At 55.1% G+C, this 23,671-nt stretch overlaps 2 protein-coding genes across 2 annotated transcripts; one reads left to right on the top strand and one right to left on the bottom strand.

The window, feature by feature from the left end:
* Positions 1–10,318: 10,318 nt before the first annotated feature.
* Positions 10,319–12,937, bottom strand: CEBPA (CCAAT/enhancer binding protein (C/EBP), alpha). Its single transcript, XM_012647042.1, has one exon. The coding sequence runs from the start codon at positions 12,790–12,792 to the stop codon at positions 11,728–11,730; it is 1,065 nt and encodes a 354-aa protein (XP_012502496.1). The 5' UTR covers positions 12,793–12,937; the 3' UTR covers positions 10,319–11,727.
* LOC105812535 lies at positions 12,815–20,973 on the top strand. The gene is made up of 5 exons (XM_012647012.1): positions 12,815–13,127; positions 13,480–13,614; positions 13,656–13,883; positions 17,500–17,707; positions 19,833–20,973. Exons 1-4 carry the CDS (start codon positions 12,815–12,817, stop codon positions 17,517–17,519), a joined length of 696 nt encoding a protein of 231 aa, XP_012502466.1. The 3' UTR covers positions 17,520–17,707; positions 19,833–20,973.
* Positions 20,974–23,671: the final 2,698 nt, after the last annotated feature.

Genomic DNA, 23,671 nt, shown 5'->3' with positions numbered 1-23,671 from the left:
ACTCTCTGTTTATTGTCTGTCTCCGCAGAGAGACTGTGCGCTCCACAGAGCCTGCTCTGTTCTGCCGGATTTACCGCCGTAACCCCCGCACGGTGCCGGGCACATAGTAGGTGCTCCACAAACACTGAATCGGTGAATGAAAGGAGGACTTCGTTTCCAGTATGGGCAAACTAGAGTATTTGGGTCCGTCCTGTCACTGAAAACAACTCACAATGCTGCGTAAAGATTGTTAAAATATATTAAGAACAGTGAAGAGAACTTCCAGGCCAGAATTGAGGGGAAAAGGAATCCAAACAGGGAAGCAAGAGGAGAAGCCACTGTTTCCCTAAGGCATTTTCTGATCCTAACAAATTCGAATCTCATTTTTTTTTTTTTTTTTTGGAGACAGAGTCTCACTGTGTTGCCCGGGCTAGAGTGCCGTGGTGTCATCCTAGCTCACAGCAACCTCAAACTCCTGGGCTCAAGCGATCCTTCTGCCTTAGCCTCCCGAGTAGCTGGGACTACAGGCATGTGCCACCATGCCCGGCTAATTTTTTCTATATATTTTTAGTTGTCCGATTAATTTCTTTCTATTTTTAGTAGAGACGGGGTCTCGGTCTTGCTCAGGCTGGTTTCGAACTCCTGAGCTCAAACGATCCGCCCACCTTGGCCTCTCAGAGTGCTGGGATTACAGGTGTGAGCCACCGCGCCCGGCCTAGAATCTTATTTTGATAGCCTCATGGAACGAGAGAGACAGAGATGAAAGCTCAAGGCTCACACTAGGTGGGGTAAATAATAGGACACCATCCCATATGGATGTGGAATTCCAAAGGGCTACACCCTCAGCATAAGGTCGAACCAGACATAAACCAGCCCTTATGTGATCTTGCAATCAAGTTCTCACCTCCGGGGTGGGCTAGGGACTCCAAACCTTAAAAGTCGATTTAGGTCATCCTGGACTAGCAGTATTCCCAGATGTTTGGCAGCAGAAAATGAAAATGTTGAAGGGACCTTTGTCCTAAATCCCAAATGTTTCTTACAATTTTTTGCAAAAACAATGACCATCACATAGCCAAAGATAATCAGACACACACAGAAATAAGACACTAGGAGTGAAAACTGGAAGAAACAATACAAAGACTTCAAATTATTGACTATAAAATAACGTGTGCCTATGATGTTTAAAGAACTAAGACATGCTTAAAAATTACTGCAGGCATGGTGATCTATAAAAAGTGAAATATCAGATCTGAAAGAGAATCAAGTAGAATCTCTAGAAATGAAAACCACGGTCCAAAATCAAGAACTCAATGGACAAGTTTGATAGCAGATTAAGCATGGCCGAGAAGAGAATTAGCAAACTAGAAGATAGGTCAGAAGGAATTATCACAAATGTAGCACATAAAGACAAAAAGAAAACACAGAAGAGAAGATACGAGATAAAGAGGAGAGAAAATCTAACATATATTTAACATTATCCTTGAAGATGAGGAGAGAAGAAGTGGAGCAGAGACGTTGTTTTAAGCATTAATGGGTAAGAATTTTCTGGAACTGACGAATGACCGCATGGGGGAAGCTCTGAGCCATTTCATGGTTAGTTGTGCCTGGTGACAATCTATTCAGCTCCATGTTTCGGAGAACCCAGAGCTCAAAACATGCTAATGGGAGATTCTGGACCCAGCTGAGTCTTGGACAAAGGCCATGGTATTGTATACACCAAGTAAAATGTAGCAAAGGACACATGAAAACAAGATCAAGGAGCGAAAATCAGCTCTTGCCTGTCTCCTGCCTCTGCAGTTCACCCCTGTCCTCTTAGCAACGATTTGGACAACGCCGAGAGGCCCAGGGCTGCATCCGCCTGTTCCTTCTTCCCGCCCATGGGCTGACCGGTCCCTGGGAGACAGCAGGACAACATTCCACTGTCAACTGGGGGCCCCCTGGCATGGATGGGAGCGGTGAGGAAGGCCCCTCTCCCGCCCCGATTCACTACTGGTGCCGATGTCCCCCTCCTAGGCCCTGTTCCCTTCTGTCTCCTGACCTCTGTCTCCTGTTCTATGTCTGGGCTCTGCTCTGGGCCCTTCGGGGTGCTTGGTGGGGAGATCCGGAAAAGGAGGTGGTGCTGAAGCGTCTGTTTGCCATGGCCAAAGAAGGCCTGATGACGTCAGTGCCACCTTAGGGTCCTCCAAGCCTGGCCCCAACGTGGGCCAAGAAGCGCTAATGTCCCTCATTTCCCGGCCTGCCAGCATCACCGAGCACCTGGCTGGCGAGGGTCTAGGAGCTGGGATTCAGAGGCAAGCAGGGAGTTACCTGGGTCCTTAGCCCTCCGCCCCCCGCCCTGAGCTTTCCCTGATGGGCGGGCGATGGGGCTGGCAGATGGGTAGCTTGTTTCTGACTCATGCACTCCTCTTGGCAGCCAGGTGACCTGGTCCTTGTCCTCCTCACTGTGACTCGTCCTGGGATCAGGTTCCTGTGGTTGCTTTCTTCTGGAGGGACACCATTCATCATCTTGCCCCTGGGGATCCTGGCACAGCTCTCAGACATGCTCAAACAGAGAGGCTGCCAAACCTGTGTCTGGTCACACAGCAGGTGTGCGGCGAGGCCAGGGCACACACGGTCTCACACCCCCGGTGGGCGGGAATGCAGGCCCAGCCCTTGTGTCACCAGCGTCAGGGCCTGGGCGCCGCGAGCCGCTCCGTAGTGGAGACTCACGGAGGCCCTGGTCCCACCCTGGCCCTCGGGCATGTGCCAGATTCCCCCACCCCCAGCGGCAGGTCCCTCCAGGCCACTGTGCTGTGGGAGACACAGCCTCGGGGTGGGGGGGGGAGCAGAAAGGGGTGGCCGACTGGCAGTTAGTTGCTCTCCCGGCCTATGATGAGCGAAGACGGGGGCGTCATCTGCCCCCAAACCTGGCTCTCCAATGTCTTGGACATGTCGTTCCAATTCTGAAATTCTCAAAGATGTCACAAAAAATATGCAGTTGATTTAATTTTTAAAATTAAAAACGAAAGTAAATTCAGTTGAGGAATGTTGAGTGGAGGCGAGGTGGGGGAGGTATCGTGGAATTAAGCCAATAATCAGAGTGTTAGGGAAACAGGAGCGTTTCACCCTCCTGGGTGGATTTGGGGATGCAGAGGGTGAAGCTACCGCAGAGGCGCAGAGCCTGGGAGCCCAGGTGCTGCTCCTGCCCTGCCCAGCCCTGGTCCTATCGCTGGCTCTGGTGAGATGGGGCCCCTACGAGCCTGGTGTGGCCCAGGGAGGCAGAGAACCCTGGAGCCACTGCTGTCCTTCCCAGTGTGGCTCCCACACCCCAGGCAGCTATGTCCCACATAGCTCCACAGCCCGGCTCGCGCAGGGTGCCCATCTCACCTCTGACACATTTCGGGCTCGGAGCCACCATCCCCACCTCCCCTCGGCTCAGGGGCCCAGCCTGTGAGTCACGTGCCTCCACCTCTCCCAGGTGGGACTGCTCCTCCAGCAGAGGAGGTCGGGCCTTGGTGAACCTGCAGTTGCTCTTAGGGGACCCTCCGCCGCTCTCCCCGGGTCTGACGCTCCTCCAGCCCCAGCCTTGGGATCTGCCCCAAGCGTGTGCACAGGTGGCACCCACCCAGTGCCACCCTCCCCGGCCCTGCACGGAGCCCGGCGGACCCGGGTGTGGAGAAGCCTGCAGTTTAAGGCCTCATGGCCCTGCTTCATACTTGCTGGCCTCTGCTGGCTCGGCAAGAGGCATCCAACCGCTTCCTGTGCTTGAGTAGGGCGGTGGAGGTGCCCGAGAGCTGCCTTCCTTCCTTGCCTGAGGAGTTTGCTCATTAACTTGAATTGCTCTCGTGGTAGCATTCCTGGCAGCGAGAGAAGAGCAGAGTAGGTTTCCAGAACCCTTTCCTGTTGGAGGCCCCGGCTCAGGGCAAGCTTGGCCAAGGCCTCCTGACCTGCCTTTGTCCCCTCCTCCAGGACCCCAGGACCTCAGGAGTGTCCCTGGTCGTCGGAGGCCCTGTCCAGGCAGCCTCCACCCTCACCCCCTGCGCCCGAGATAGGCGGGCAAATGGGAACCAGCTGTTCTGCCAAGCGCTGAGATGACCCAAGGGGACACTGAGGGAGGCAAGGGAGAAGGAGGTGTCCCCTGACCCCAACACACGCAGCTCATGCCTCCTGCTCCCCTCCCATCAGCGGGGGAAGGCAGGGCCGCCCTGCCCACGGAGGTCACAGCTTTCCAAACAGAGCCAAGTGAATGCGGAGTTGCAAGGGGCCGAGGGCTCACTCAGGATGCTGGGGGGGCTGCTGCCCCCGAGAGAATGCTGGTCCGCACTGACCAGGAGTCATCACCTGGGATCCTGCCCTTGCATGAAGAAACTTTTACTGCGACAAGCACACGGGGCACCTTGCCTGCTCTGCTGAGAGCCGTGGAGGGTTTGACCACTGTGCTCACCCTTCAAGGCCACCGGCAGGGGGGCTCTGCACCCAGGAGGAGCCCATTAAACGCTTTCTAAGCAAACGAAGGGCATGCTTTGGCGGGGGGAATCTAAGCAACTTTAAAATGACCTTTTCAGTTCTTTGGTTATTTGGGTACAAGGATTTTGCCCTAAATTATTCAGAGGACTGTCTCCTTCCACTGGGGTTTTTCAAGCACGCAGGTGTGCCCTACCTGTCCCCAGCCCTCCCACTCTGCCTTCTGCCCCACACGGGCATAGTTAGCCGGAGCCTAGTGTCTCACAAGCTTTGCCTGTTTACCTTTCACAACTCAATGACACATTTCTGGTTTTGCATGCGTTTTGCATAAAAGGAAATTGAAGCAGAGAGAAATTAAGAGACTCAGGGAGGGCCACCCAGTCATCAGGAGGGCAGGTCAGGGCTGCACGGCCTACCTCCCACGGCCATCCTCATCACGGGATGAGAGCAGTAGGAAATGTCTACACGTGGCCTGCGAACGAATTGCTTTTTGCCAGAAACCAACTCAATACACAGTTATAGAGCATCCAGGCTTGACTCGTGTGCCCATTGCAAGGCTGAAGGCCTACTACGTGCCAGGGCTCTGCAGCCTTCAGCTCCGCGCTCTCTGGTGCCAGCTCAGGCAAGCAGCGCTTGCAAACGTGAATTAGACGTCTAGCTAAGCGTTATAGACGTCAGGGCCTTCCAATTGTTCTGGGATAAATCCTTTGTCCCGTGGACTCCTGGGTTAGTGCCAATTAAAATGCCGCCAGGTAGGGCTTCTTCCCTATAAATCAGTGGGAATGCGGTCACACAAATTTTAAATATCAGATTAAAATCAAATTAGTGGGAAAATTTGGAACAAATTGCCTTCAAGTATACTGAATGAGTCTATTTTTAAAATGTTGCCGCGCCAGGCAAAATAGCGAAGCAAACACATTTCCTAACAGCGAGTAGACACCGTGTTGGGAGTGATTTGTCATGCTTAGTCACTGTAATTGCTCCAGCAAAACTCGGGAATCAAATAAAACGTGTTTGCAAATTGTAAATCGCTCAAGGAGGCTACTTCAGACGGGTCCTAACCTGATGCCGAAGGTCACGGCGGTTCCCTCCGGAGCAGACACCTGGGCCTGACACCCCCGGCCCCACCCGCACCCCCATTCTCTGGGCAAGGGCTGTGCCACCAAGTCCAGCTAAGGCCATTGCCCAAGACGTGCACAGGGAAGGCCGACATAAATTAGCAGCGTTTCCTCGTTAGCGAGAGGGCATAGTGTTCTTGGGGGGCGGCGGGGAGAGCGCTCTGGTTGGCTTGAGGGAGGCGGGGGATCTCTGAGGCCTCCATGGCTGAAGCAGGGAAGGGACAGTGGACCCTCGGGGAGGAAAGGCTTTGTTTCTGGTGGAAGGTTGGGCTGCCACTTGCCACGGAGCAGAAATACCTTCATATGCAAGAGGGCTGGAGGCAGGCTGCGACGGCTCTCTCAGGCCCTGTCTGCGGCACTGGTGACATGCCCTGGCTCTAGGCCACCACATGTGGCCACAGGTGTCCTCACCTTCAGGCCATAATCCCTCAATAATGACCTTGCCAGTCATCCTAGAGTGGGGATAAGAGGAGAGACATGAAGGCCTGAAATATCTTTTAAAGCAGAAAGCCCTCCGAGTCTGGTGATCAACTAACCACATGGCGATGTAGAGGATTGTCCAGGACGGAATGGGCTACCTTTCTTAGGATTGTTGCGTTTTATTTTATTTATTTATTTTAGAGACGGAGTGCCACTCTGTCACCCAGGCTGGAGTGCAGGGGCACGATCATAGCTCACTGCAGCCTTGAACTCCTGGGCTCAAGCGATCCTCCTGCTCCAGCCTCCTGAGGAGGTGGGATTATGGGAGCACGACACTGCCCCTGGATAATTAATATTATTATTATTATTTTTTAGAGATGGGGTCTCACTATGTTGCCCAGGCTGGTCTTGAACTCCTGGTCTCAAGTGATCTTCCTGCCTCTGCCTTCCAAAGTGCCAGGCTTACAGCCACCATGCCTGGCCAGGATTCTTGCATTTTAAAACTAACTTTGTAGCAGCAGGAACTCACCTGGAGTGGAGCCTTATTTCTCCTGCCCTTGTCATCTCTGACAGTGGCAGGTCCTGGTTCCTGAAGCCCCTACGTGGTGGGCCTCTGGCCACCCCACTGGAGCCTTGCATGGAATGGAGGTGGTGAGGATGTTTTTTAGAAGGAGAAAGATGAGTTGGAGAGAGATCCTTGCAATCAAACACATGTGGGGAAGAGCTGTGTGGGCGCCAAATGCAGCAGGAGGCCGAGAGAGACAGGAAGGACCCCCGGAGCGTCCCTCTGATTGGCTCTAGGGCCTAGCGGTGACTTTGGGGGAGAACAGTTTCCAGGGGGATGAGGGCGAGGGACAAGGCTGAGGAGAGAGTGAAGATGAGGGGCAGAAAATGACGCTGGGTACATGAGAGTCTCAAAATGTGTTTCCTTAAACAAGCCTGTTCCCAGCCCAACCTGATGGCTGTAGGAAACTACATCTTTAAGTCCACGGCAGGTGGGCCTCCGAACCACGGTCTGAAAAATGGGGCTACTATGGAAGAGTCTGGCTTCTCAGCTCTGCCTAGAAAAGGCTCTGGAACAGCAAACGGTTCTTTTCCTGTGGCCCCAGTCTAGGCCCCTTCTGGGCCCCTCAAGGCAGCGGGGAAATGTGGACCCTGTGCCCTGCTCCCCGAGCAGCCATGCCAGCTTCCATGAGCTCAGCTGGCCTTGCCCGGAGTGCCCGACACTTCGCATTCTAAGGGTAGCCCCTGGGGTTCAGGCACCACTGGGGGTCCCCCGGCACTGTCTTCTGCAATATTGCCAGGCTCAGGCGGTGAACTTGGGCACAGCAAATGAAGAGCTAGGGCATCGATGGAAGCCGCACACCCAGAGAGGCCTGTTCCCAGTGGGTGGGGCCAGAAAGCTAGAAAAATAATAAATACAAACAAGCGAAGGGAAGCAAAGCTCCTGGGTGCCAGAACGGGGCTGGCCGCAGCTGCAGCTGTCTGAGTAATGGGTTCCACATTTGCCTGGCTCTGCCTACAGCCACCGGGATCCAGGGTGCACAGTGGGCCTTGCGAGGGCCGGAGGGGACAGCCCAGCTGTGGCCAGACCCAGCACACCCTTACGACGGCCCCATCCCCGGCTGGCCACAGCAGGGCTGCGAGCTCACACTCCGGCACCCCCCGTCCCACCCCCGCCCGGGGCTCCTGGGCTCCTGCCGGCCAACACAGATTGTTCGCGTTATTAATGCCGTTTTCCCAGAGATTCCATCTGGCTCTTTAATTGCTATGGGATGGGGCTAGGATGCTTTGATAGTGAAGCGGTATCTTTCCTGTGTCTTGGCTGACGTCAAATCCGCGGAGAGGGGGACGGGGGATGGGGAGAGGTGAGGGTGTCAGAGAGAAGAGATAGCAGGCGTCTTTCACAGAACCAAGGAAGAGCTTTCAAAGGTGCTGGTAGTTTTGTTTTATTTAAAGAACAGAATAGAAAAAGGGAACAGAAGAGAAAAGCCTTCCTCTACCCACCAGCATAGGAAAGAGGCGGCTGGGATATCAGCATGGTTCCCACCCACCACCCCTTCCCTCTCTGCCCCGTGTCCACAGAAGGCCTGTGGTGTCTGCGGGACGGTTTCTGCTCTCCCTTGGCCACCACCGTTGAGTGACCCTGTCCCCTCCTGTGAAACCAGCAGCTCCTGGAGGAGGCCTGGCAGGTTCTGCTCGGGAAGGAGGGGGCGGGAGAGCTGGGCGGGGCAGACACTCCTCCCTGGTCCGGAGGACGACTGCAGGTGTCAGGGCCAACCCCAAGCTCACAGATTCCCCGAGTCCGGGAGGTTAGGGTCACATCCATGACAGCTAAACCGTCAGGACCATCTGGTGGAAAAGGAGCCACCTCTCTCCCTCCCTCCTGCCCTTGCTCCTTCCTTGAAGGCCGGCTCCCCTGCCAGCGCCTGTCCTGGGGAGAGCGGTGCACGGCCCACGCATCCGGGCATTGGGTCCAGGTGGGGCTGCTCTCACCGGTCTTCAGTCAAAGCTGCTGCCTCCAGAAAGCCCTCCCTGGTGGACCCTCTTCACTCTTTGATCTCCCCCATGTTGTACTTGTTACCCTTAAACCACAGCTTGGGGCCACAAGCCTGTGACTTCCCAAGTGCAGGCAGAGTCTGCTTGCTCCCAGCTGAGTGCCCCATCCTTGGCACAGGCCCTGGCATACAGTAGGCATCCAGTAAATACTCAGGGTGCACTCAGTGCCAGGCCCTTGGAGTGGTTCTTCCTGAAGGCTACAGTCAGGAGGGGGACGTGGGGAACCCTGCAGGAAGCAGCTGGTGGCCTGGCGTGATGTGCGGGGCAGGTTCACCCCACACCTGAAGGGCCCTCCACCCCCCGGCAGGCTGCCCCGTCTACTTTGGGCCACAATGGGGGCCTCAGCCTTCCCGCCCCTTTCTTGGAGCTGGTTGTGATTGAATCTGTCTCGTCCCCAACAAAGCCCACCCTGGTCCTCAGGATATGCAGTAGGAGGGGTGGCAGAGTGGAAGTGGAGCAGAGTGGGGGGAGTGAGGGCAGGGGGGTCGCCTCTCCCCCCTCATCCTGGGACCCGTTCTGGGGGCAAAGGGGAAGCCAAGGATCAGCCCCTCAAACAAGAAAAACTGGAATTTGCACTGAACTCAGAGAGGGTTTGCTGGGGCCTAGCAAGCCGAGGCCTGCCCCGGGCCTCTAGGCAGGTGGCAGGGCTCTGCCTCCTCGGTTCCCAGGGCGGCAGGGCGGGCCACCGCCTCCTCACTGGGCGCGCGGCCTGTCCTCTGCCAGCGGTGGCCACGGGTGAGGAGGTGGCGAGACCCGGGACAGGACGGAGAGGGCAGGGGTGGGGGGTTGGAAAGCGGGGGGAGTTAACCACGCAAGCAAGTCAACCTAACGCTTTCGGAATGTAAGAAGAATGTGTAATTTCTTGCAAAGGCCCCAGTCCGCACTGGTACACGTGTAAGCTGCTCAGCAAACACTTGTGAAAGAGGCAAAAAGCGTTTTACCCTCCGAGCGGGGAAAACCTGAAAGGCGCCGTTAGCCTCCTGGGCTACTTCCTCCCAGGCCATGTTAATTTGGGGATGAGGGGCCACCCTCCGTGGCTGGCTGTCACTGCTGCTTAGGGGTGCCCTGTCCTCACAGGGCAGTTGTTGGAGGGGGGCGCATCAGGACTCAGCCTCCCGCTTGGCCCAGGACAAACACGGTGGGGAGGGCAGATGCTGGGGCCACAGGCCCCCGCTGCAGGCCCACTGTGGTCCCCCTTCCTGGGTGGGCCGGGGCAGGGCCGGTGTGGAGAAAGGGCCCCAGCCTTCAGGTTGCTCTCTGGGCATCGCAGGGCAGATTGCAGGCACCTGGCCCAGTGAAAGCTGGGAGGGGCGGAGGGTCCCAGCACTGGAGGCTTCTTCCTGTTGGCCTGAGGTCCCAGGGCAAAGGCGGCTGCTCGGGAGCTGGAGCTGAGAGTGGTTTGCAAGTAAGTGTGGCCAAAGGGCCTCTTGAGCCTGAGGCTGCTGGGCAGAGGGCTCCCTCTCCGCGTCCCTCTTCCCCTCCCAGGGGCAGAGGAGCAGCCACACCAGGCCTCGGGCCTGGCTCCCAGACCCCTCCAAATCCCCCTCCCCTGCCCCAGGAGACTTCTCTTCAGGCTCTGGGCCTTCTCGGCTTGGAGCCTCGTCCTCCTGCTATTTATTTGTCTTGCTGGGGGAAGTAAGTAACCCCCTTAAAGGGAACGGGGGCTCAGGACGCAAGGAGCGCTAATGAAAGTCAGGATCCCGGCCAGGGAAAATGCTGTGATTATTTACAAATGTGACCTGGCCCGCAGAAAACCTTGGAAGTAGCTTCTTTCTGGTTTTAAAAAGACACCAACATTTACTTTGATATGTTTATATTATAGATATAATACATAAAATATTTAGTATGAGACTCTATGTTCTCCCCAGATGAAGAGAACCAAGCCATCCTTCCCTGCTCCCAGCCCCAGTGATGCGTTGGCCGGAGGCCACCTCCCTTCCAGACTGGGAGCCAGGGCCTCTGAGGGGGACAAGCCTGTGGGCAGCCCGGGCTAGAGGGAGTTGAGGCCCACAGCCACGGCCGGGGAAGGCAGAGGGGAAGGGAGAAGCCCACCTCACCTCGTTGGTCCCCCGGGATCAAAAGCAATCCCGAAACCAGAGGGAAAGAGAGCCTCAGCCCCTTCCCCCAGCTGCTGGCTATGAGTCTCACTTTGGCAAGTATCTGAGCAAAACCAAAACAAAACAAAAACCAAATAAAATGGTGGTTTAGCATAGACGTGCACATTCACATTGCACAAGGCACCGCTGGGACACAGAGAGGGCAGATACAAGTGTTGATATCGGCTGATAAAGCAAAATATTTTGAAAGCTTGTCATAACTCCGGTCCCTCCGGGATGGACTGATTGTGCTTCGTGTTTGTACGGCAACGCTGGGGACATACAGTACGGACAAGGCTGATGGCTGGGTCCCTTCACCCCGCTTTGCCCCAAGACCAGATCTCTGGGTTCCCCTCTCCCACCAGGCGCCACCGTTCCCTTGAACACATGTCCGTAGAGCTAACCCGTGACCTAGCTTTCCGGTCCGATGGGGGTGAGGAGCTCCCATGGGTCACCTGGTGACCCCCACTCGGTGAGTTCTGCCCAGAGGAGCCTCGCCTGTCGCAGGCTGGAGGCAGGGGCGAGGTCGGAGAGGCAAGGAACTAGGGAGCCTTCAGGCAGAACTAGGGGAACAACCTTAGGTTTGAAGCCCTAAGTTCTTATGATTCCTCCCCTCTGAAAATGGGGGCTGAGGAGCAGCTGGCTCATCAGGACCTCAGTTCCCTGAACCTCCCTCCTGCCATGGGCCTGCACCCCTCCTCCTCTCCCGGAGGGCCTGCTTCGGCCTTGGGAAAGAGGCAGGAAACCTCCAGATAAAATGACAAGGCACATATTTGCTCCCCCTACTCGGTAGGAATCAGAGCAGTGAGTTTGCATTTCCAAGGCACAAGGTTATTCCTTAATACTAGAGTCGCTGGGCTCCCAGCTCGGTCCCGGTTTCCCAGTTTCTCCCAGCTCGGGAGAAACCCCTGCCGGACCCTCTCATCTTAGACGCACCGAGTCTGGCACAGAGGAAGGCAGGGGACTCGAGGAGGAGGCCAGGCTTTCAGGCGGCACCGGAATCTCCTAGTCCTGGCTTGCACGGCCCGGGTAGCTTCGGGATCCGGCGACCCGAAACCACTCCCCGGGTCCACGCCAGGGGCTGGCCGAGGGCGGTCCCGCAGCCGGGCGCCTCACGCGCAGTTGCCCATGGCCTTGACCAAGGAGCTCTCTGGCAGCTGACGGAAGATGCCCCTCAGCGTGTCCAGTTCGCGGCTCAGCTGTTCCACCCGCTTGCGCAGGCGGTCATTGTCACTGGTCAGCTCCAGCACCTTCTGCTGCGTCTCCACGTTGCGCTGCTTGGCCTTGTCGCGGCTCTTGCGCACCGCGATGTTGTTGCGCTCGCGCCGCACCCGGTACTCGTTGCTGTTCTTATCCACCGACTTCTTGGCCTTGCCGGCGCCGCCGCCGCCCGCGCGCAGATCAGGGTGCGCCGGGGCCAGCCCCTTGAGCGCGCCGCCCGGGCCGGGCAGGCCGGCGGCGCCGAGCGCGGGCGCTGGGTGCGGGCTGGGCACGGGCGTGGGCGGCGGCGTGGGGTGGCCGGGCTGCAGGTGCATGGTGGTCTGGCCGCAGTGCGCGATCTGGAACTGCAGGTGCGGGGGGGCCAGGTGCGCGGGCGGCGGGTGCGCGTGCGACGGCGGCGGCGGCGGCGGCGGCTGGTAGGGGAAGAGGCCGGCCAGAGCCAGCTGCTTGGCTTCGTCGTCCTCCCGGGGCTCCTGCTTGATCACCAGCGGCCGCAGCGCCGGCGCCCCGACGCGCTCGTACAGCGGCTCCAGCCTGCCGTCCAGGTAGCCGGCCGCCGCGCAGCCGTAGCCGGGAGCCGGGCCGTGCGCCCCCCCGGGCATGACTGAGCCGCCGGGGCCCGCGGGGGCGCCCGGATAGTCGAAGTCGCCGCCGCCGCCGCCCGCGGGGCCCGCGGCCGCCTTGGCCTTCTCCTGCTGCCGGCTGTGCTGGAACAGGTCGGCCAGGAACTCGTCGTTGAAGGCGGCCGGGTCGATGTAGGCGCTGATGTCAATGGACGTCTCGTGTTCGCAGATGCCGCCCAGCGGCTCCGGGGCGGCAGGTGGCGCGGGAGGCTGCGCGGAGCCCGCGCCCCGCGGAAAGCCGAAGGCGGCGCTGCCGGGCGCGTGCGGGGCGCTCGGGAGGTGGCTGCTCATCGGGGGCCGCGGCTCCGCCTCGTAGAAGTCGGCCGACTCCATGGGGAGCTAGAGCCCTCCCGGCATGGCGAGCCTCGGCGGCCTCCAGCCTGCGCGGGGCCGCTGCTGCCACCGCCCGCCGGAGCCCTGCTCGCTCGCGCCCGCGCAGCTCCGGGTCGCGAATGGCCGGGCCCGCGCGGGCCCCGATTTTATACCAGGCGGCCGTCGCCCCCTAGAGCCCGAGCCCGCTCTGACCACCGGCGACGACGGGCGGCGCCTCCTGGGTCTTAGCGCCCGCCCCTGCAGGGGGGGTGGCGAGCGGGGCCGGAGCGCAGCGCTAGCCCGGCAGGCCGCGGGCAACGCCCGCTGCCTCCTGCGCGGCAGGCCGAGCCGTGGCGGTCGCTCAGAGCTCCGCCCCTGGCCAGGCTGTCGCCCCCGCTCACACGTGGTCGGTGGCGGGGCCCCCTCCCCAAACCACCCACTTCCAGCCAACGGCTGCGGAGCCCGGGAGCATCCAGAGGCCGTGCAGGGGTGGCGGAGGGCGAGTCTCCGTGTTGAGCTACTGTGGCGCGGACTCACTTTAAAAGCGAGAACCGGGCCTGCCCGGACCCCGCGGCTCTGGAAGGCTGCGGCGCAGAGCGGTGGGCGGTGTGTGTGTGGGGGGCCGTTTGCGACGCGTGGCCCCGCGCACACCGCGCGTGGACAGGCCCGGCGCGCGATGACTCTGCGTCTTCTATCTCTGATCTCCAGGCGCCCCCCGCGATTGCGTGCAGAAGCACCTCTCCCCGCTCTGCCTCGGGATCTTCCAGGGTCCCCCAGGCTCCGCGGAGCAGGGCGCTAGGACCCCGCGGGGAGCGGCCGCGGCCCGGGAGCCTGGAGGACCGGGTTGATCCGCCCGGGCTGGAGACTTTCTTTTTAATCACTTCTCCGGCTGGAGCGCGAGGGTTGCCTGGCGCGTGGGGCCAGCGCTGCCAGCCCGCGCGGAGTCGCCACCGTCTCCGGGCTCCGGGGACCAGCTGCGCGGGACACAGGGGCGCGCACGGGAGGGAGCGCGGAGGGCGCAGGCGAACTTGACTCCGGACTCCGATCCTGCAGTGGGGGCCGCAGTCCACGACGCCTGAAGCTGCCGCTTTCTCCCCCGACTCCCCATTCAGGTGGGCGCCGCCGGCGGGAGCGACAGTGTCGAGGGGCCGGGGCTCCGGGGCCGGGCGCCCACGGGGAAAACGCTGTCGCCGGACCCCGGGATCCTGCGGGATGGGGCGGCCAGACCCGGGTGCCCGCGGGGCGCAGCGCCGCTTATGCTCCCACTGCTGCGGGTGGAAGGAGCTCGCTACGGAGCGTCTCGCAGCCACGTGGCGTCCCTCGCGTTCTCCAAGGAAATCCTGGCGGCGGAGGTGGGGTGGGGCGGGGGGTGGCGAAGGATGGCAGCTGGGCCCCTGGGGCCTCGCGGGCTCGCAAGTCGCTCCCGCCTCTACCCCGGGTGCGAGGATCGCTGGGCTGCGCAGGTCAAGACCCCCGCACCGACAGCGGCTTTCCTAAGCCTGGCAAGGCGCCACGACCCTCCCAGGAACCCTCATGGAGAAGCAGCTAAAAATACCGCTGGGGAGGCCCGAGCTTCCACTGGGCAAGCGGCAGGCAGGAGCTTCGTCTGGGGAATGCATACTTCGCTTTAATCAAGTTCCTATTCAACATATTCCCAATGATTAATAGCCCAACTGCTTCATTCTCAGGCCAGAGCTCATAAACAAGATATTTTTAGCTTGATGCTTTTGGACTGAGGGAGTGAAAACCAGATACGTTAAGTAAGTAACCTGACGTGAGCCGAGGAGCTGCTCTGGGAGCCAGATGCGAGACTCACTGATGCACCACGCACCTGTGGCGGGAGACCCGGAGAGAAATCCAAAAACACCCAGAGGGATTTTCATTTTTTCTGCAGCGCTAAACATAATGGCTTTTCCCAGTGTAGGAACAAAGAAATGCTGTTGAAAATGCCTGTTCCTGGCAGGTACAGAGGCAGGGAGGAAGGTGATGGGTGGTTTCATCCGCAGAGTTGCTGTTGGCCTGTGCAGGGAGAGGAACTTCGCCTCTTAGGGGTGGAAGGAACTGCAGCGTGGAAATAAGGCCTTGCCCAGGAAGGGTCTGATGAGTGCTTGGGGCCAGGGAGGCCGGGAGAGTGGGGCTCCCAGCCCAAGGGGCTCTCACCTGGAGGGGCACAGGTCTTCTTACTCCACCCACCCAGGCTTGCCCTGCGCAAGGTGCTGAGTGCTCAGGGATGAGTGACAAGTGGCCCCTGCCTCTTGGAGCTCAGAGCACAGTGGGGGAGACAGAGAAGTCATCAGCAGTCTGCTGGGAGGAAGGGCCTCTTCACAGAGGGGGAGATGCAGACAGAGGGGGGTGGGGGTGGGACTTCATCCATTCATGCATCAAATGTGTTAGGAGACACAATGAGGATAGAGGACAGATAAAGGGACCTCCCACCCTGAACGAGGTAGAGCGCGGGGCTCTGGAGGGGGTAGACATCAGCTTTGGGGAGGTGCAATGTACCGAATTGTATCCCTCCAAAACTCCTGTGTTGAAACCCCAACCCCCATGTGACTGTATTTGGAGATGGGCTTTTAGGAACAAATTAAGGTTGAATGAGGTCATAAGGGTGGGGTCCTCATTCGGTAGGATTGGTGGACTTATCAGGAGAGGAAGGCCATGTGAGCACACGGCGGGAAGGTGGCTGTCTGCAAGCCGGGATGGGAGCCCTCACCTGAACCTGACCATCCCGGCACCTTGACCTCAGACTTCCAGCCTCCAGAACTGTGAAAGATGAGTGTGTATTGTTTCAGCCCGCAGTCTGTGGCACTCTGTTCTGGCAGCCTGAGCAGGCAAAAGCGGGAGGTGAGAGAGGACTTCACGCAGGAGTGGACCTTTGAGCTGTGCCTTGAGCGAGCAGGAGTTTGCTGGGAGGATAAGGGAGGAAAGCCTTTCTAGGGGGAGGGAACAGCAGGTGCAAAGGTGGCGAGGCTGTGCGTGCATGGCATGTTCCAATAACAGAGGACGAGATGTTTGACCGGCTGGAGTGTGGACCAGGCTGGGGAGGGCCCTAGATAAGGCTGGGCCCACAGACGGGGCCGGGTTGACGGCCAGGGCTACTCCAGGTGAAGAAGCCCTATCTCACAGGCTTTTGACCTCCAGTTTTTAGCAGGAGAGCTTTCTTGTCCGATTTGGTTTCCTGAGAGGCTGCTCTGGCAGAGAGAGGTACAGAGGGGCTGATGACCAGGTGGGAAACGACAGAGGCCTGAGGCCCCAGAGTGGGGGGAGAGGGCAGGGTAGATTTGAACAAGATGTTGCAGGACTTGGGGGCTGAAAGCCTGGCTTCTGGCTGGGCTTACCATCCCCTGACATAGGTAATGCCCAGAAAAATGGAGGCCCTTCTCCAAGCCCCTTGGAGGCCACAGGGGACTCACCCCCAGAACACCCGCCTGCTTGCTTTGTGGTGCTGGAGGGGAGGACCTTGGAGCAGCTGCTAAGATCCACCTACCAGATTCCAGGTTTTCCTCTGCAGCCTGAGAGAGTACCTTGAGATGAGCAGAAAGTGGTTTGCAGGGCAGGCAGTGGGGCTCTGGGGGGGCTGGCCAGATGCTGAGAGGTGAGGGGGTATCTAGGGGCTGGAGGCAGAAGTGTCCTCGAGCTGCCCAAGCCCTGGAATAGGAATTGGCCGAGAAGTCAGGGTGGGACCCCAGGGCTGGTGGAGCCACTTTCCGTGGGAGGCGCCCAGGGGGTAAGGGAGGTGCAGCCCGGTAGCCCGATAGCCTGATGAACTGAATGGACGCTCAGCTGCAGAAATCACGTGGGAGGGAGGTGGCTGTGGTTGATGCTCAGTCGATACAAAGCTGGTAATAAGAGAAGCTCGTGAATCCTCTCTGACCACCTTTAAGATCCTTCTTCCTTCTTAATTGAGGGCAGAACGGCGGTCCCTGGGGAGAGAACCAAGGGAGGCCCTCAAGTCCGCCCTTATCTCAATGTGCTGAGCAGGCAACTGGAGCCGGGGGCAGGGACCCAGGCTCTGCCACGTGGCCAGCTCCCTGGGGCCCGACTCTTGCCACCAGGGAGAGAAGAGGCATGCTCTGATGCAGGCTCTACTGTTTACAAAGGAGAAAAGCAGCAACAGGACTGGAAATAAGTTCATAGGTATCCCCGTGCTCCCGCGGGCTCAGAAGAGGCGGCTATGGAGAGGGGGAGGGCAGGCCAGGGTGTGAGCAGGCCAGCGGGGGGAGGGTGGGCAGGAGGCCTCGGGAAGTGTTGTCCTGAGTTTTGGATAAGCCAGGGTGAAACCTGGTTCCAGAATCATTTGCAACTCTGACCATTTTGAGAAGTTTATTTGACTTCGGTTCAGCCTTTCTAATGCAATGTGCACGAGCGAATGGATGCATAAGCTTGAAAATCAACCAAAGTCTGAAAGAGCAAAAACGGAACTAACTTTCCTGATTTAGTTTTCTAACTTTATCTAAAGCTGAAGTGTGGATGTAAGATTGGTCATTCCAAGGCAGGACCGATTAAGATAAGATAAAAGACCAGAACTAGGATTTTCCAGCATAGGTGAGCTCTGGCTGGGGGGGGCGTGAGTATCTATCATAGTAAATCTAATAATGTTTCAATGATTCAATAAAACACTCTCAAAGACCGTCCTAAAATTAGACAAAACAAAAACACTAACTAGTTCCTTTTTATTACAAAGGCGCTCATGAATGAGTTTTGTACTAATTCATTGTACGCTTTCAGTATTGACAGGTACGGCATAGGAACCCAGTGGATAATTAACCAAAGTCTAACCAAAAGGTTCTATCAACGGACTCGGACTCCAGCTCTTGGAGAAGCCATTATCACCCATGAGATCACACATCCTATCTCAGCAGGAGGCCCAGTGGTGTGGGGACTCTTCAGACTGTTGACACACCTACCTCATCATATGATAGCTGGGTAACCTTGGGTAAGTTACTGAATGTCTCTGAACCTCTGGTTTCTTTTCTGTAAACTGGGTACAGTTTACAGAATTGTAGGGATGCTGGAAGGATTAGGGAGAATTATATGTGCCAAGGCCCATTCCTGGCACGGTGTAGATGCTTGCTTAATAAATAAGAGCTTGTAGTATTCATTGCTCTCCTGGCCTCCCCATAAGCACGCTTTTGAGGTTCTATGTTTCCCAGAAACTTTGAATATTAAGCAACTCATTTCAACATATAGTTACTGAATGTCTGGTATCATATTAGACCAGGGTTCTCAGTGTTTTCTAGGGGAAAGCACCTAGAAATTACGGTCCTCTCTGCAGAACATTCCAAGGCATAATTAAGTCTGTCATCATAAGCTAGAAATCATTTGACCATTAGGAAATATGACTATATTGGATGTATACCATGTAAACTCACAAGCATGGGTACTCAGGCCTATAAAAAATCCACACCGTCAAATTCATGAGAATCAGCCGTTTCCAGTTTTCTCTAATATTCATCTACTATGAATATAATACATGTATGATTTCATTTGTTTTTCTGCTTTGTTTATTTTATTTGCTAGCCTCTGCTAGCAGATAAGCAGTAGCAGGCACCAAAGATTCTAGAAAAAGAAAATTGAGTCAAAATTTAAATTTCAGAAAATTCTATCCATTATCTTATTATTATTATTTTGGCAAATTGGGAAAAGCCTTCTATTCTATTTTGGTGGGAAACTCGTTTGGTAAATGATGGGCCCCCAGACCCCCCATCCAGCATTTGGGGAACACTCAGAGAGCAGGCAGTGTAGGCGGCAGGCCCACCCCACGCTTCCGTGGGATCTGAGACAAGAATACAAAAGGCAACCCCCAGACCATCTGTTTAAATATTTAAAGTCACTAAAAGATAAAAGAAGACAAAAAAAAAAATTAAAAGTTACCAATCAAACTAAGAAACTGTTAGATAAACTGTGTTCTACCTTCCTGCCTCAACAAATATATCTTCTTAATGTCCTAGAAGACCAGATTTAAATTTAGAGTTCGATTCTGAAACGTGGTGGGCTGGGGATAGCCAGCCACCCTCCTTCCCTTCCCGTGGGTCCTCCTCCCACCCGCAGGGTCCTTAGGCAGGCAGGTGTAGACAGGCAGGTGTAGACTCCCAGCACAGGGCTCAAATGCTGCCTCTACCCTGTGAAAATTGCCATACCCTCCTGCTTGTCACCCTTGGGCCTTGTGCACTCCGGTGAAGAGGCCCATGTAGGCCCAGACAGCTGGTTCTGGGCTGTTGGGCAGGAGATTCCTTGGCCCGAGCAGAGGAGAGTAGCCAGAGGGCATGAGTGGGGGCCTCTACTGTGGGGGTCTAGCGCCAGGGCCCTCCTGCCTGAGTCTAAGGGTGGCACTGGGCTACCTTAGGCAGGGCCCCAGTGTCCCGGGCAGGCCAGCACTCATAGTGCAAGCAGGGGAATGGTGACCCCCTGGTCCCAGCCTTGTTTGTGGTGCCTGGTCCTGCCTCTGTTGGAGGACATGGCAGTTGGCAATAATCCCACGTGGGTGTCCCGGATTCATCCCTTCCATCCATGCCACCAGCCACACCCTGCTCCCAGCCACAGGTTTCTCACCTGGGCCACTGTGACAGCCCCTGCCTGGTCTCCCTGCAGCCTTCCTTACCTGCCAGCTCTCTCCACAAAGTGGTCTGAGTTATCCTTTAAACGTGCACTCAGATCACGCCCCCTGCCCACTGAAACCCTCCTGTGACCACCCGTTGCCTGTGAAAGAAAACCCAAATGGATCCGCCTGGCCACAGGCCCGGCCTCAACCGGCCCTCGCCTCTCCCCATGCCTCTCTGTGACTCCCCACGACGCCCTGCCAAGCACAGCGTCTCCCAGCCACGGGGCATTGCACTTTGCTCTTCTTGCTCCCTGGAACGTTCTTCCCAGGTTGGCACTACTCCTTCTTGACATTTGAGTCTCACCTTCGCAGAGAGGTTCCTCCTGGGACGTACCACGCACTGCCCGCCCCCTCCCTTCGCTCCTCAGGCCATTGTGTATTCTGTTTTCCTCCTGGCGCTCTCTGAAAAATGGTCTTGTTTACTTATTTCACTAGTTCCTTATCTGCCTTCCCCCGCTAGATGCCAGCTCCACAAAGGCAGGGACCTTGTCTGTCCTGTTCTGCCTATTTCCAGAGCTAGGACAGGCCTTGGCCTACGGGAGAGCCTCAAATATTTGTTGAATGAACACAAAATGGATTCTACTGAAGAAAACTGCTACCCAACCACCCTCCTAGAACTGAGCTTGTTCCAAAGCTGCTCAAAGGTGGCCTCAAAGGATACAGAAGAAGACCCAACTTACCCCCTGGGCCAGGGGTCCCCAGGGCAGACCCAATCCTGAGCCTATTGAAGCTGTTCCAGGCAAGACTGCCAGGGCCCGGAGAGTCTGCCCAGCGCTGTTGGGCTAAGTCGAAAGAGGCCCCATCTGGGCAGATGTGGCCCCCAGGGGCTTGGCTGAGCAGGACACGTGGGAAGAAAAAGGGCTCCTTTGTCTGGGGAGATGCAGTCCAGCCAGGACACAAGGCTTGGTGAGTAGAGACTCCCTCCGCCGTGGCTCCAGAGCACCCCCTATCTGTGGGGCACTGCTGGGACGGTGCCCAGGAGAGACAGACTTAGCCCTTGGACATGGCTGGACATCAGCTCCACCTGGGAAAATGGCCCGGCCTCGCAGCAGCCCCATGGGGCAGGTAGGGGCTGCGCCAGCCTGTGGACCCGCGGCCCCCACTGCTCAAAGAGCCCACTCCTGTGCACCCACCACTTCCTCTCCTTGCTGATTCAAGGACTTAGGCCTCAAGGTACATCTTTTTAAAAAATCCTAAGTAAAATAGGAAACCAAATCTTTTGAAAAATCAGAATAAGAGTCTTTAGGGGCTGGCTGCATGAAGGGCCCTAATCTAGCTCTCTTTCCTTGTGATCCTCCTCAACCCCCCCAAGTCTAAGCCCCTCAACACTGCGTAAAATGTCTTTCAAGTGGAGACATCGAAGCTACGGATTTCAAAAGACCAGATCTAGTCTAGCACATTATTTGGGGCTAGATTTTTCCCAACAGAAGCCGGTAGCAGGTCCTGCCAAGGGCTGCAGCAATACACTGTCAACTTACAGGTTAAAAAACCAAACCGACACCCAGGATAAATCCCTAACTGAAACAAAGGCAACCTGCAAAACAGCATTTGCTTCTGCTTTTCCAGGAAAAAAGGACTTTAAATATATATTTGTGCGTGTATAGAAAGAAGTTAGGAGGACTACACACCACACTGTTAACGGTGGTTCTGCCTTTGCAAGAAGAGGGCTAACTTGTACTTTTTAATTTATATATTTATGTATATTGGACATTTTAAATAAATGAGAATGTATTTATTATTTTGCAGTTTTATATATACTCATCTTCATAGTTTTAGAAACTATAAAATACTTTATAGTTTTATAATTTTTTATAGTTTCATAAACCGTGAAATGTTTCCAAGTCACTTAATTTACTCTACAAATACGTAATAAACTAATGGATTGCGTTGTTTTGTAATAACTTCAAAATGCTTTTCAATGACTATATTTTCCAAATAATCTAGAAACATGCGCTAAGAATGATTTGTGAGTTTTCTCATACGAAGAATCATACATAGTTATAGGCATTAATTCACATTTAATTCTACATTTAACAAGTCAGCTTTATTTTAAAAGTAAAAAGCTCATTTATTAATACATGAAGAACTTCTGCAAATCAGCATGAAAAGAAATCACAATCCCAGAGAAAATTGGAAAATATGTGTGTGTGTGTGTGTGTGTGTGTATATATACACACACAGTACAGAAAATGTATATAAATATCCTCAATTTATGTAAAAATGAGAGGTTCTACATATATGCTTATCCATGTCTAGAATAGCTCAGGAAGGGCACTTAAGCAGGGAACCTACAAGGAGACTTGCAAATGGGTAACGAATTTTTACTGCACATTAACATATATAAAAGAATTAAACAGCAATTAAATAATAATGAACTGGGAATGCTCCAAAAATTCCAAAGCATATGATTGCTGTATATACCCTGAAAACACTAGCCTTGGGATAACAAGAAAAGGGTTTAGCTTAGTTTTTATAGAGTTGAACAGAACTAAATGGACCATGAAAGTCTAAAAAGGACTTTATTTTCATTGGTTGCCCCAAGAAAACATATAAACCAGTCAGTGACAGAAAAGGTATTTCGTGCAACACGAGCCCATTTTCCCCAAACAGGGAATTGAGTTTCCCATGTTGATTTAGCAGTTGGGGGACTGTGGGCAGGGCAGGACTGTCCCAGGCCACCTCTCCCATTGGTCTTGCCCGTCTCTGTCTCTACCATTTTCAGCCAAAATTCCAAAGGTCACTTGGAAAGCACATACCCCAGACACTCCCTTTCGGCTAGATAACCTCCCACGGCCCAGATCCCAGTGTGGATTCCTGGGGACCAGGGGACCTCCAACATGAGTCCTTGTCTACTTGACCAACAAGTAGAGGTGACACTGAACAAATTGAGTTTCCACAAACGTATCTTTAGAACCTAATTTTTATTATAATTGATTAGAAAATCCAGCTTACATTCCAAATGCAGTCTTTTTTTTTTTTTTTATCTTAGTCGAGGTGCAATAACGGTTAAACGAAAACCAGCATGACTCATGCTCCTATAAAAGTGTCCCCTTACGGAGTTCAGCGTGTCTTCGAACAAGGGAAACTGTCAGCCAGTCACATAGAAGGGGGTTGTTCTGGCCTCGTGCTTTTCTGGGGGCAGTTACTACAAGACGAGCTGGTCCCATGGAATCTGCCCACCAGCTCGCTGCCAGGGAGTGTGCACCCCGGGTGGACATTGCCTGAGCCATGTAAGCATCTTCCAGGGTGTGGGGATGTCCCACCTTAGGAGTCCCTTCACAGCTGGGATGAGGACGGTAATAAAGGCTCTGAGAACACACGCACAAGTGAGCGCCATCAGGGCACAAGAGAAGGACACAAAGGAGCAGGAGCCACTGGATTCTACTTTGTCGAGGACAGCCGAGAGACAGCCAGGGTCTGGGGCGTGTGGCCGTTGTCACCGGCTGCGCAGTCTCCAGACTGGATTCTCTGACCTTCCTCAAGACGCTGCCAACCTCCTAACATTCTCTATTACTTTTCTCTTTAATTGGACTGGATTCTGCTGTTTATGCCCAGCTTGGAGAAGCCTCTGACGTGGATGACTAACTAACAAGCACCTGGCCAAGTTCAACGTCACAGATGACTCCTTCTCCCTTCTCCCTCCAGCTATGGCCTTGGTCTTAACACCTGGCCCTCTTTACAAGCCATTTCTCACAACCAGGTTAAGAAAGAAAACAGACCATGGAGTTAGCGGCCAGTCTGAACGCCACACGCGCACGGTGACTTTGGCGAGTGGCTTAGCCTCTCTTGCTCAGTTTCCTCGTCTGTAAAATGGGGATAATACAGCCTTCTTCCCCTTAGAATTGTTGTGAGGATTAAATAAAATAACCCATTAATAGCACTTAGATAAATGTTGAGGATTAGCTCTCGCAACAAGGAAACAAAAGAAGACTCATATGGGGAATTAAAAAAAATCCTTATTAAACGAGATAAAAATCAAAATCCCTTTAGCAACTAGATCAGGGATTCTTGGCCATTTATTCTTCTGGCCACAGACAACTTTAGAATCAACCAAGAAAATTCCAATGATATATTCAACTATAAACTCTAGACAAAATCTAAAAACCAACTACAGGAGTACTCCAGAGATGGTGTAGGTTTGGTTCCAGGCCACTGAAATAAAGTAAATATCACTACAAAGTAAGTCACATGAATTGTTTGGTTTCCTAGTGCATATAAAAGTTATATTTATACTGTAGTCTGTTAAGTGTGCAATAGCATTATGTCTTAACAAACAATGCATATAACTTAATTAAAAAA

The sequence above is a fragment of the Propithecus coquereli genome, unplaced genomic scaffold (genome assembly GCF_000956105.1).
Source record: "Propithecus coquereli isolate 6110/MARCELLA unplaced genomic scaffold, Pcoq_1.0 Scaffold254, whole genome shotgun sequence".
NCBI classification, from domain to species: Eukaryota; Metazoa; Chordata; class Mammalia; order Primates; family Indriidae; genus Propithecus; species Propithecus coquereli.
The sequence above is the reverse complement of the archived record's forward strand: the minus strand, read 5'-3'. Positions and strand labels throughout refer to the sequence as shown.

What these genes read in the sequence shown, in the direction of transcription:
- CEBPA (XM_012647042.1), bottom strand. Translation starts at nt 12,792, where the DNA reads ATGGAGTCGGCCGACTTCTACGAGGCGGAGCCGCGGCCCCCGATGAGC.
- LOC105812535 (XM_012647012.1), top strand. Translation starts at nt 12,815, where the DNA reads ATGGCGAGCCTCGGCGGCCTCCAGCCTGCGCGGGGCCGCTGCTGCCAC. An exon ending in CGGCAGGCCGAGCCGTGGCG is followed by an intron (nt 13,128 to 13,479) that starts GTCGCTCAGAGC and finishes TCTGATCTCCAG; the next exon opens with GCGCCCCCCGCGATTGCGTG. An exon ending in CCGGGAGCCTGGAGGACCGG is followed by an intron (nt 13,615 to 13,655) that starts GTTGATCCGCCC and finishes TTTAATCACTTC; the next exon opens with TCCGGCTGGAGCGCGAGGGT.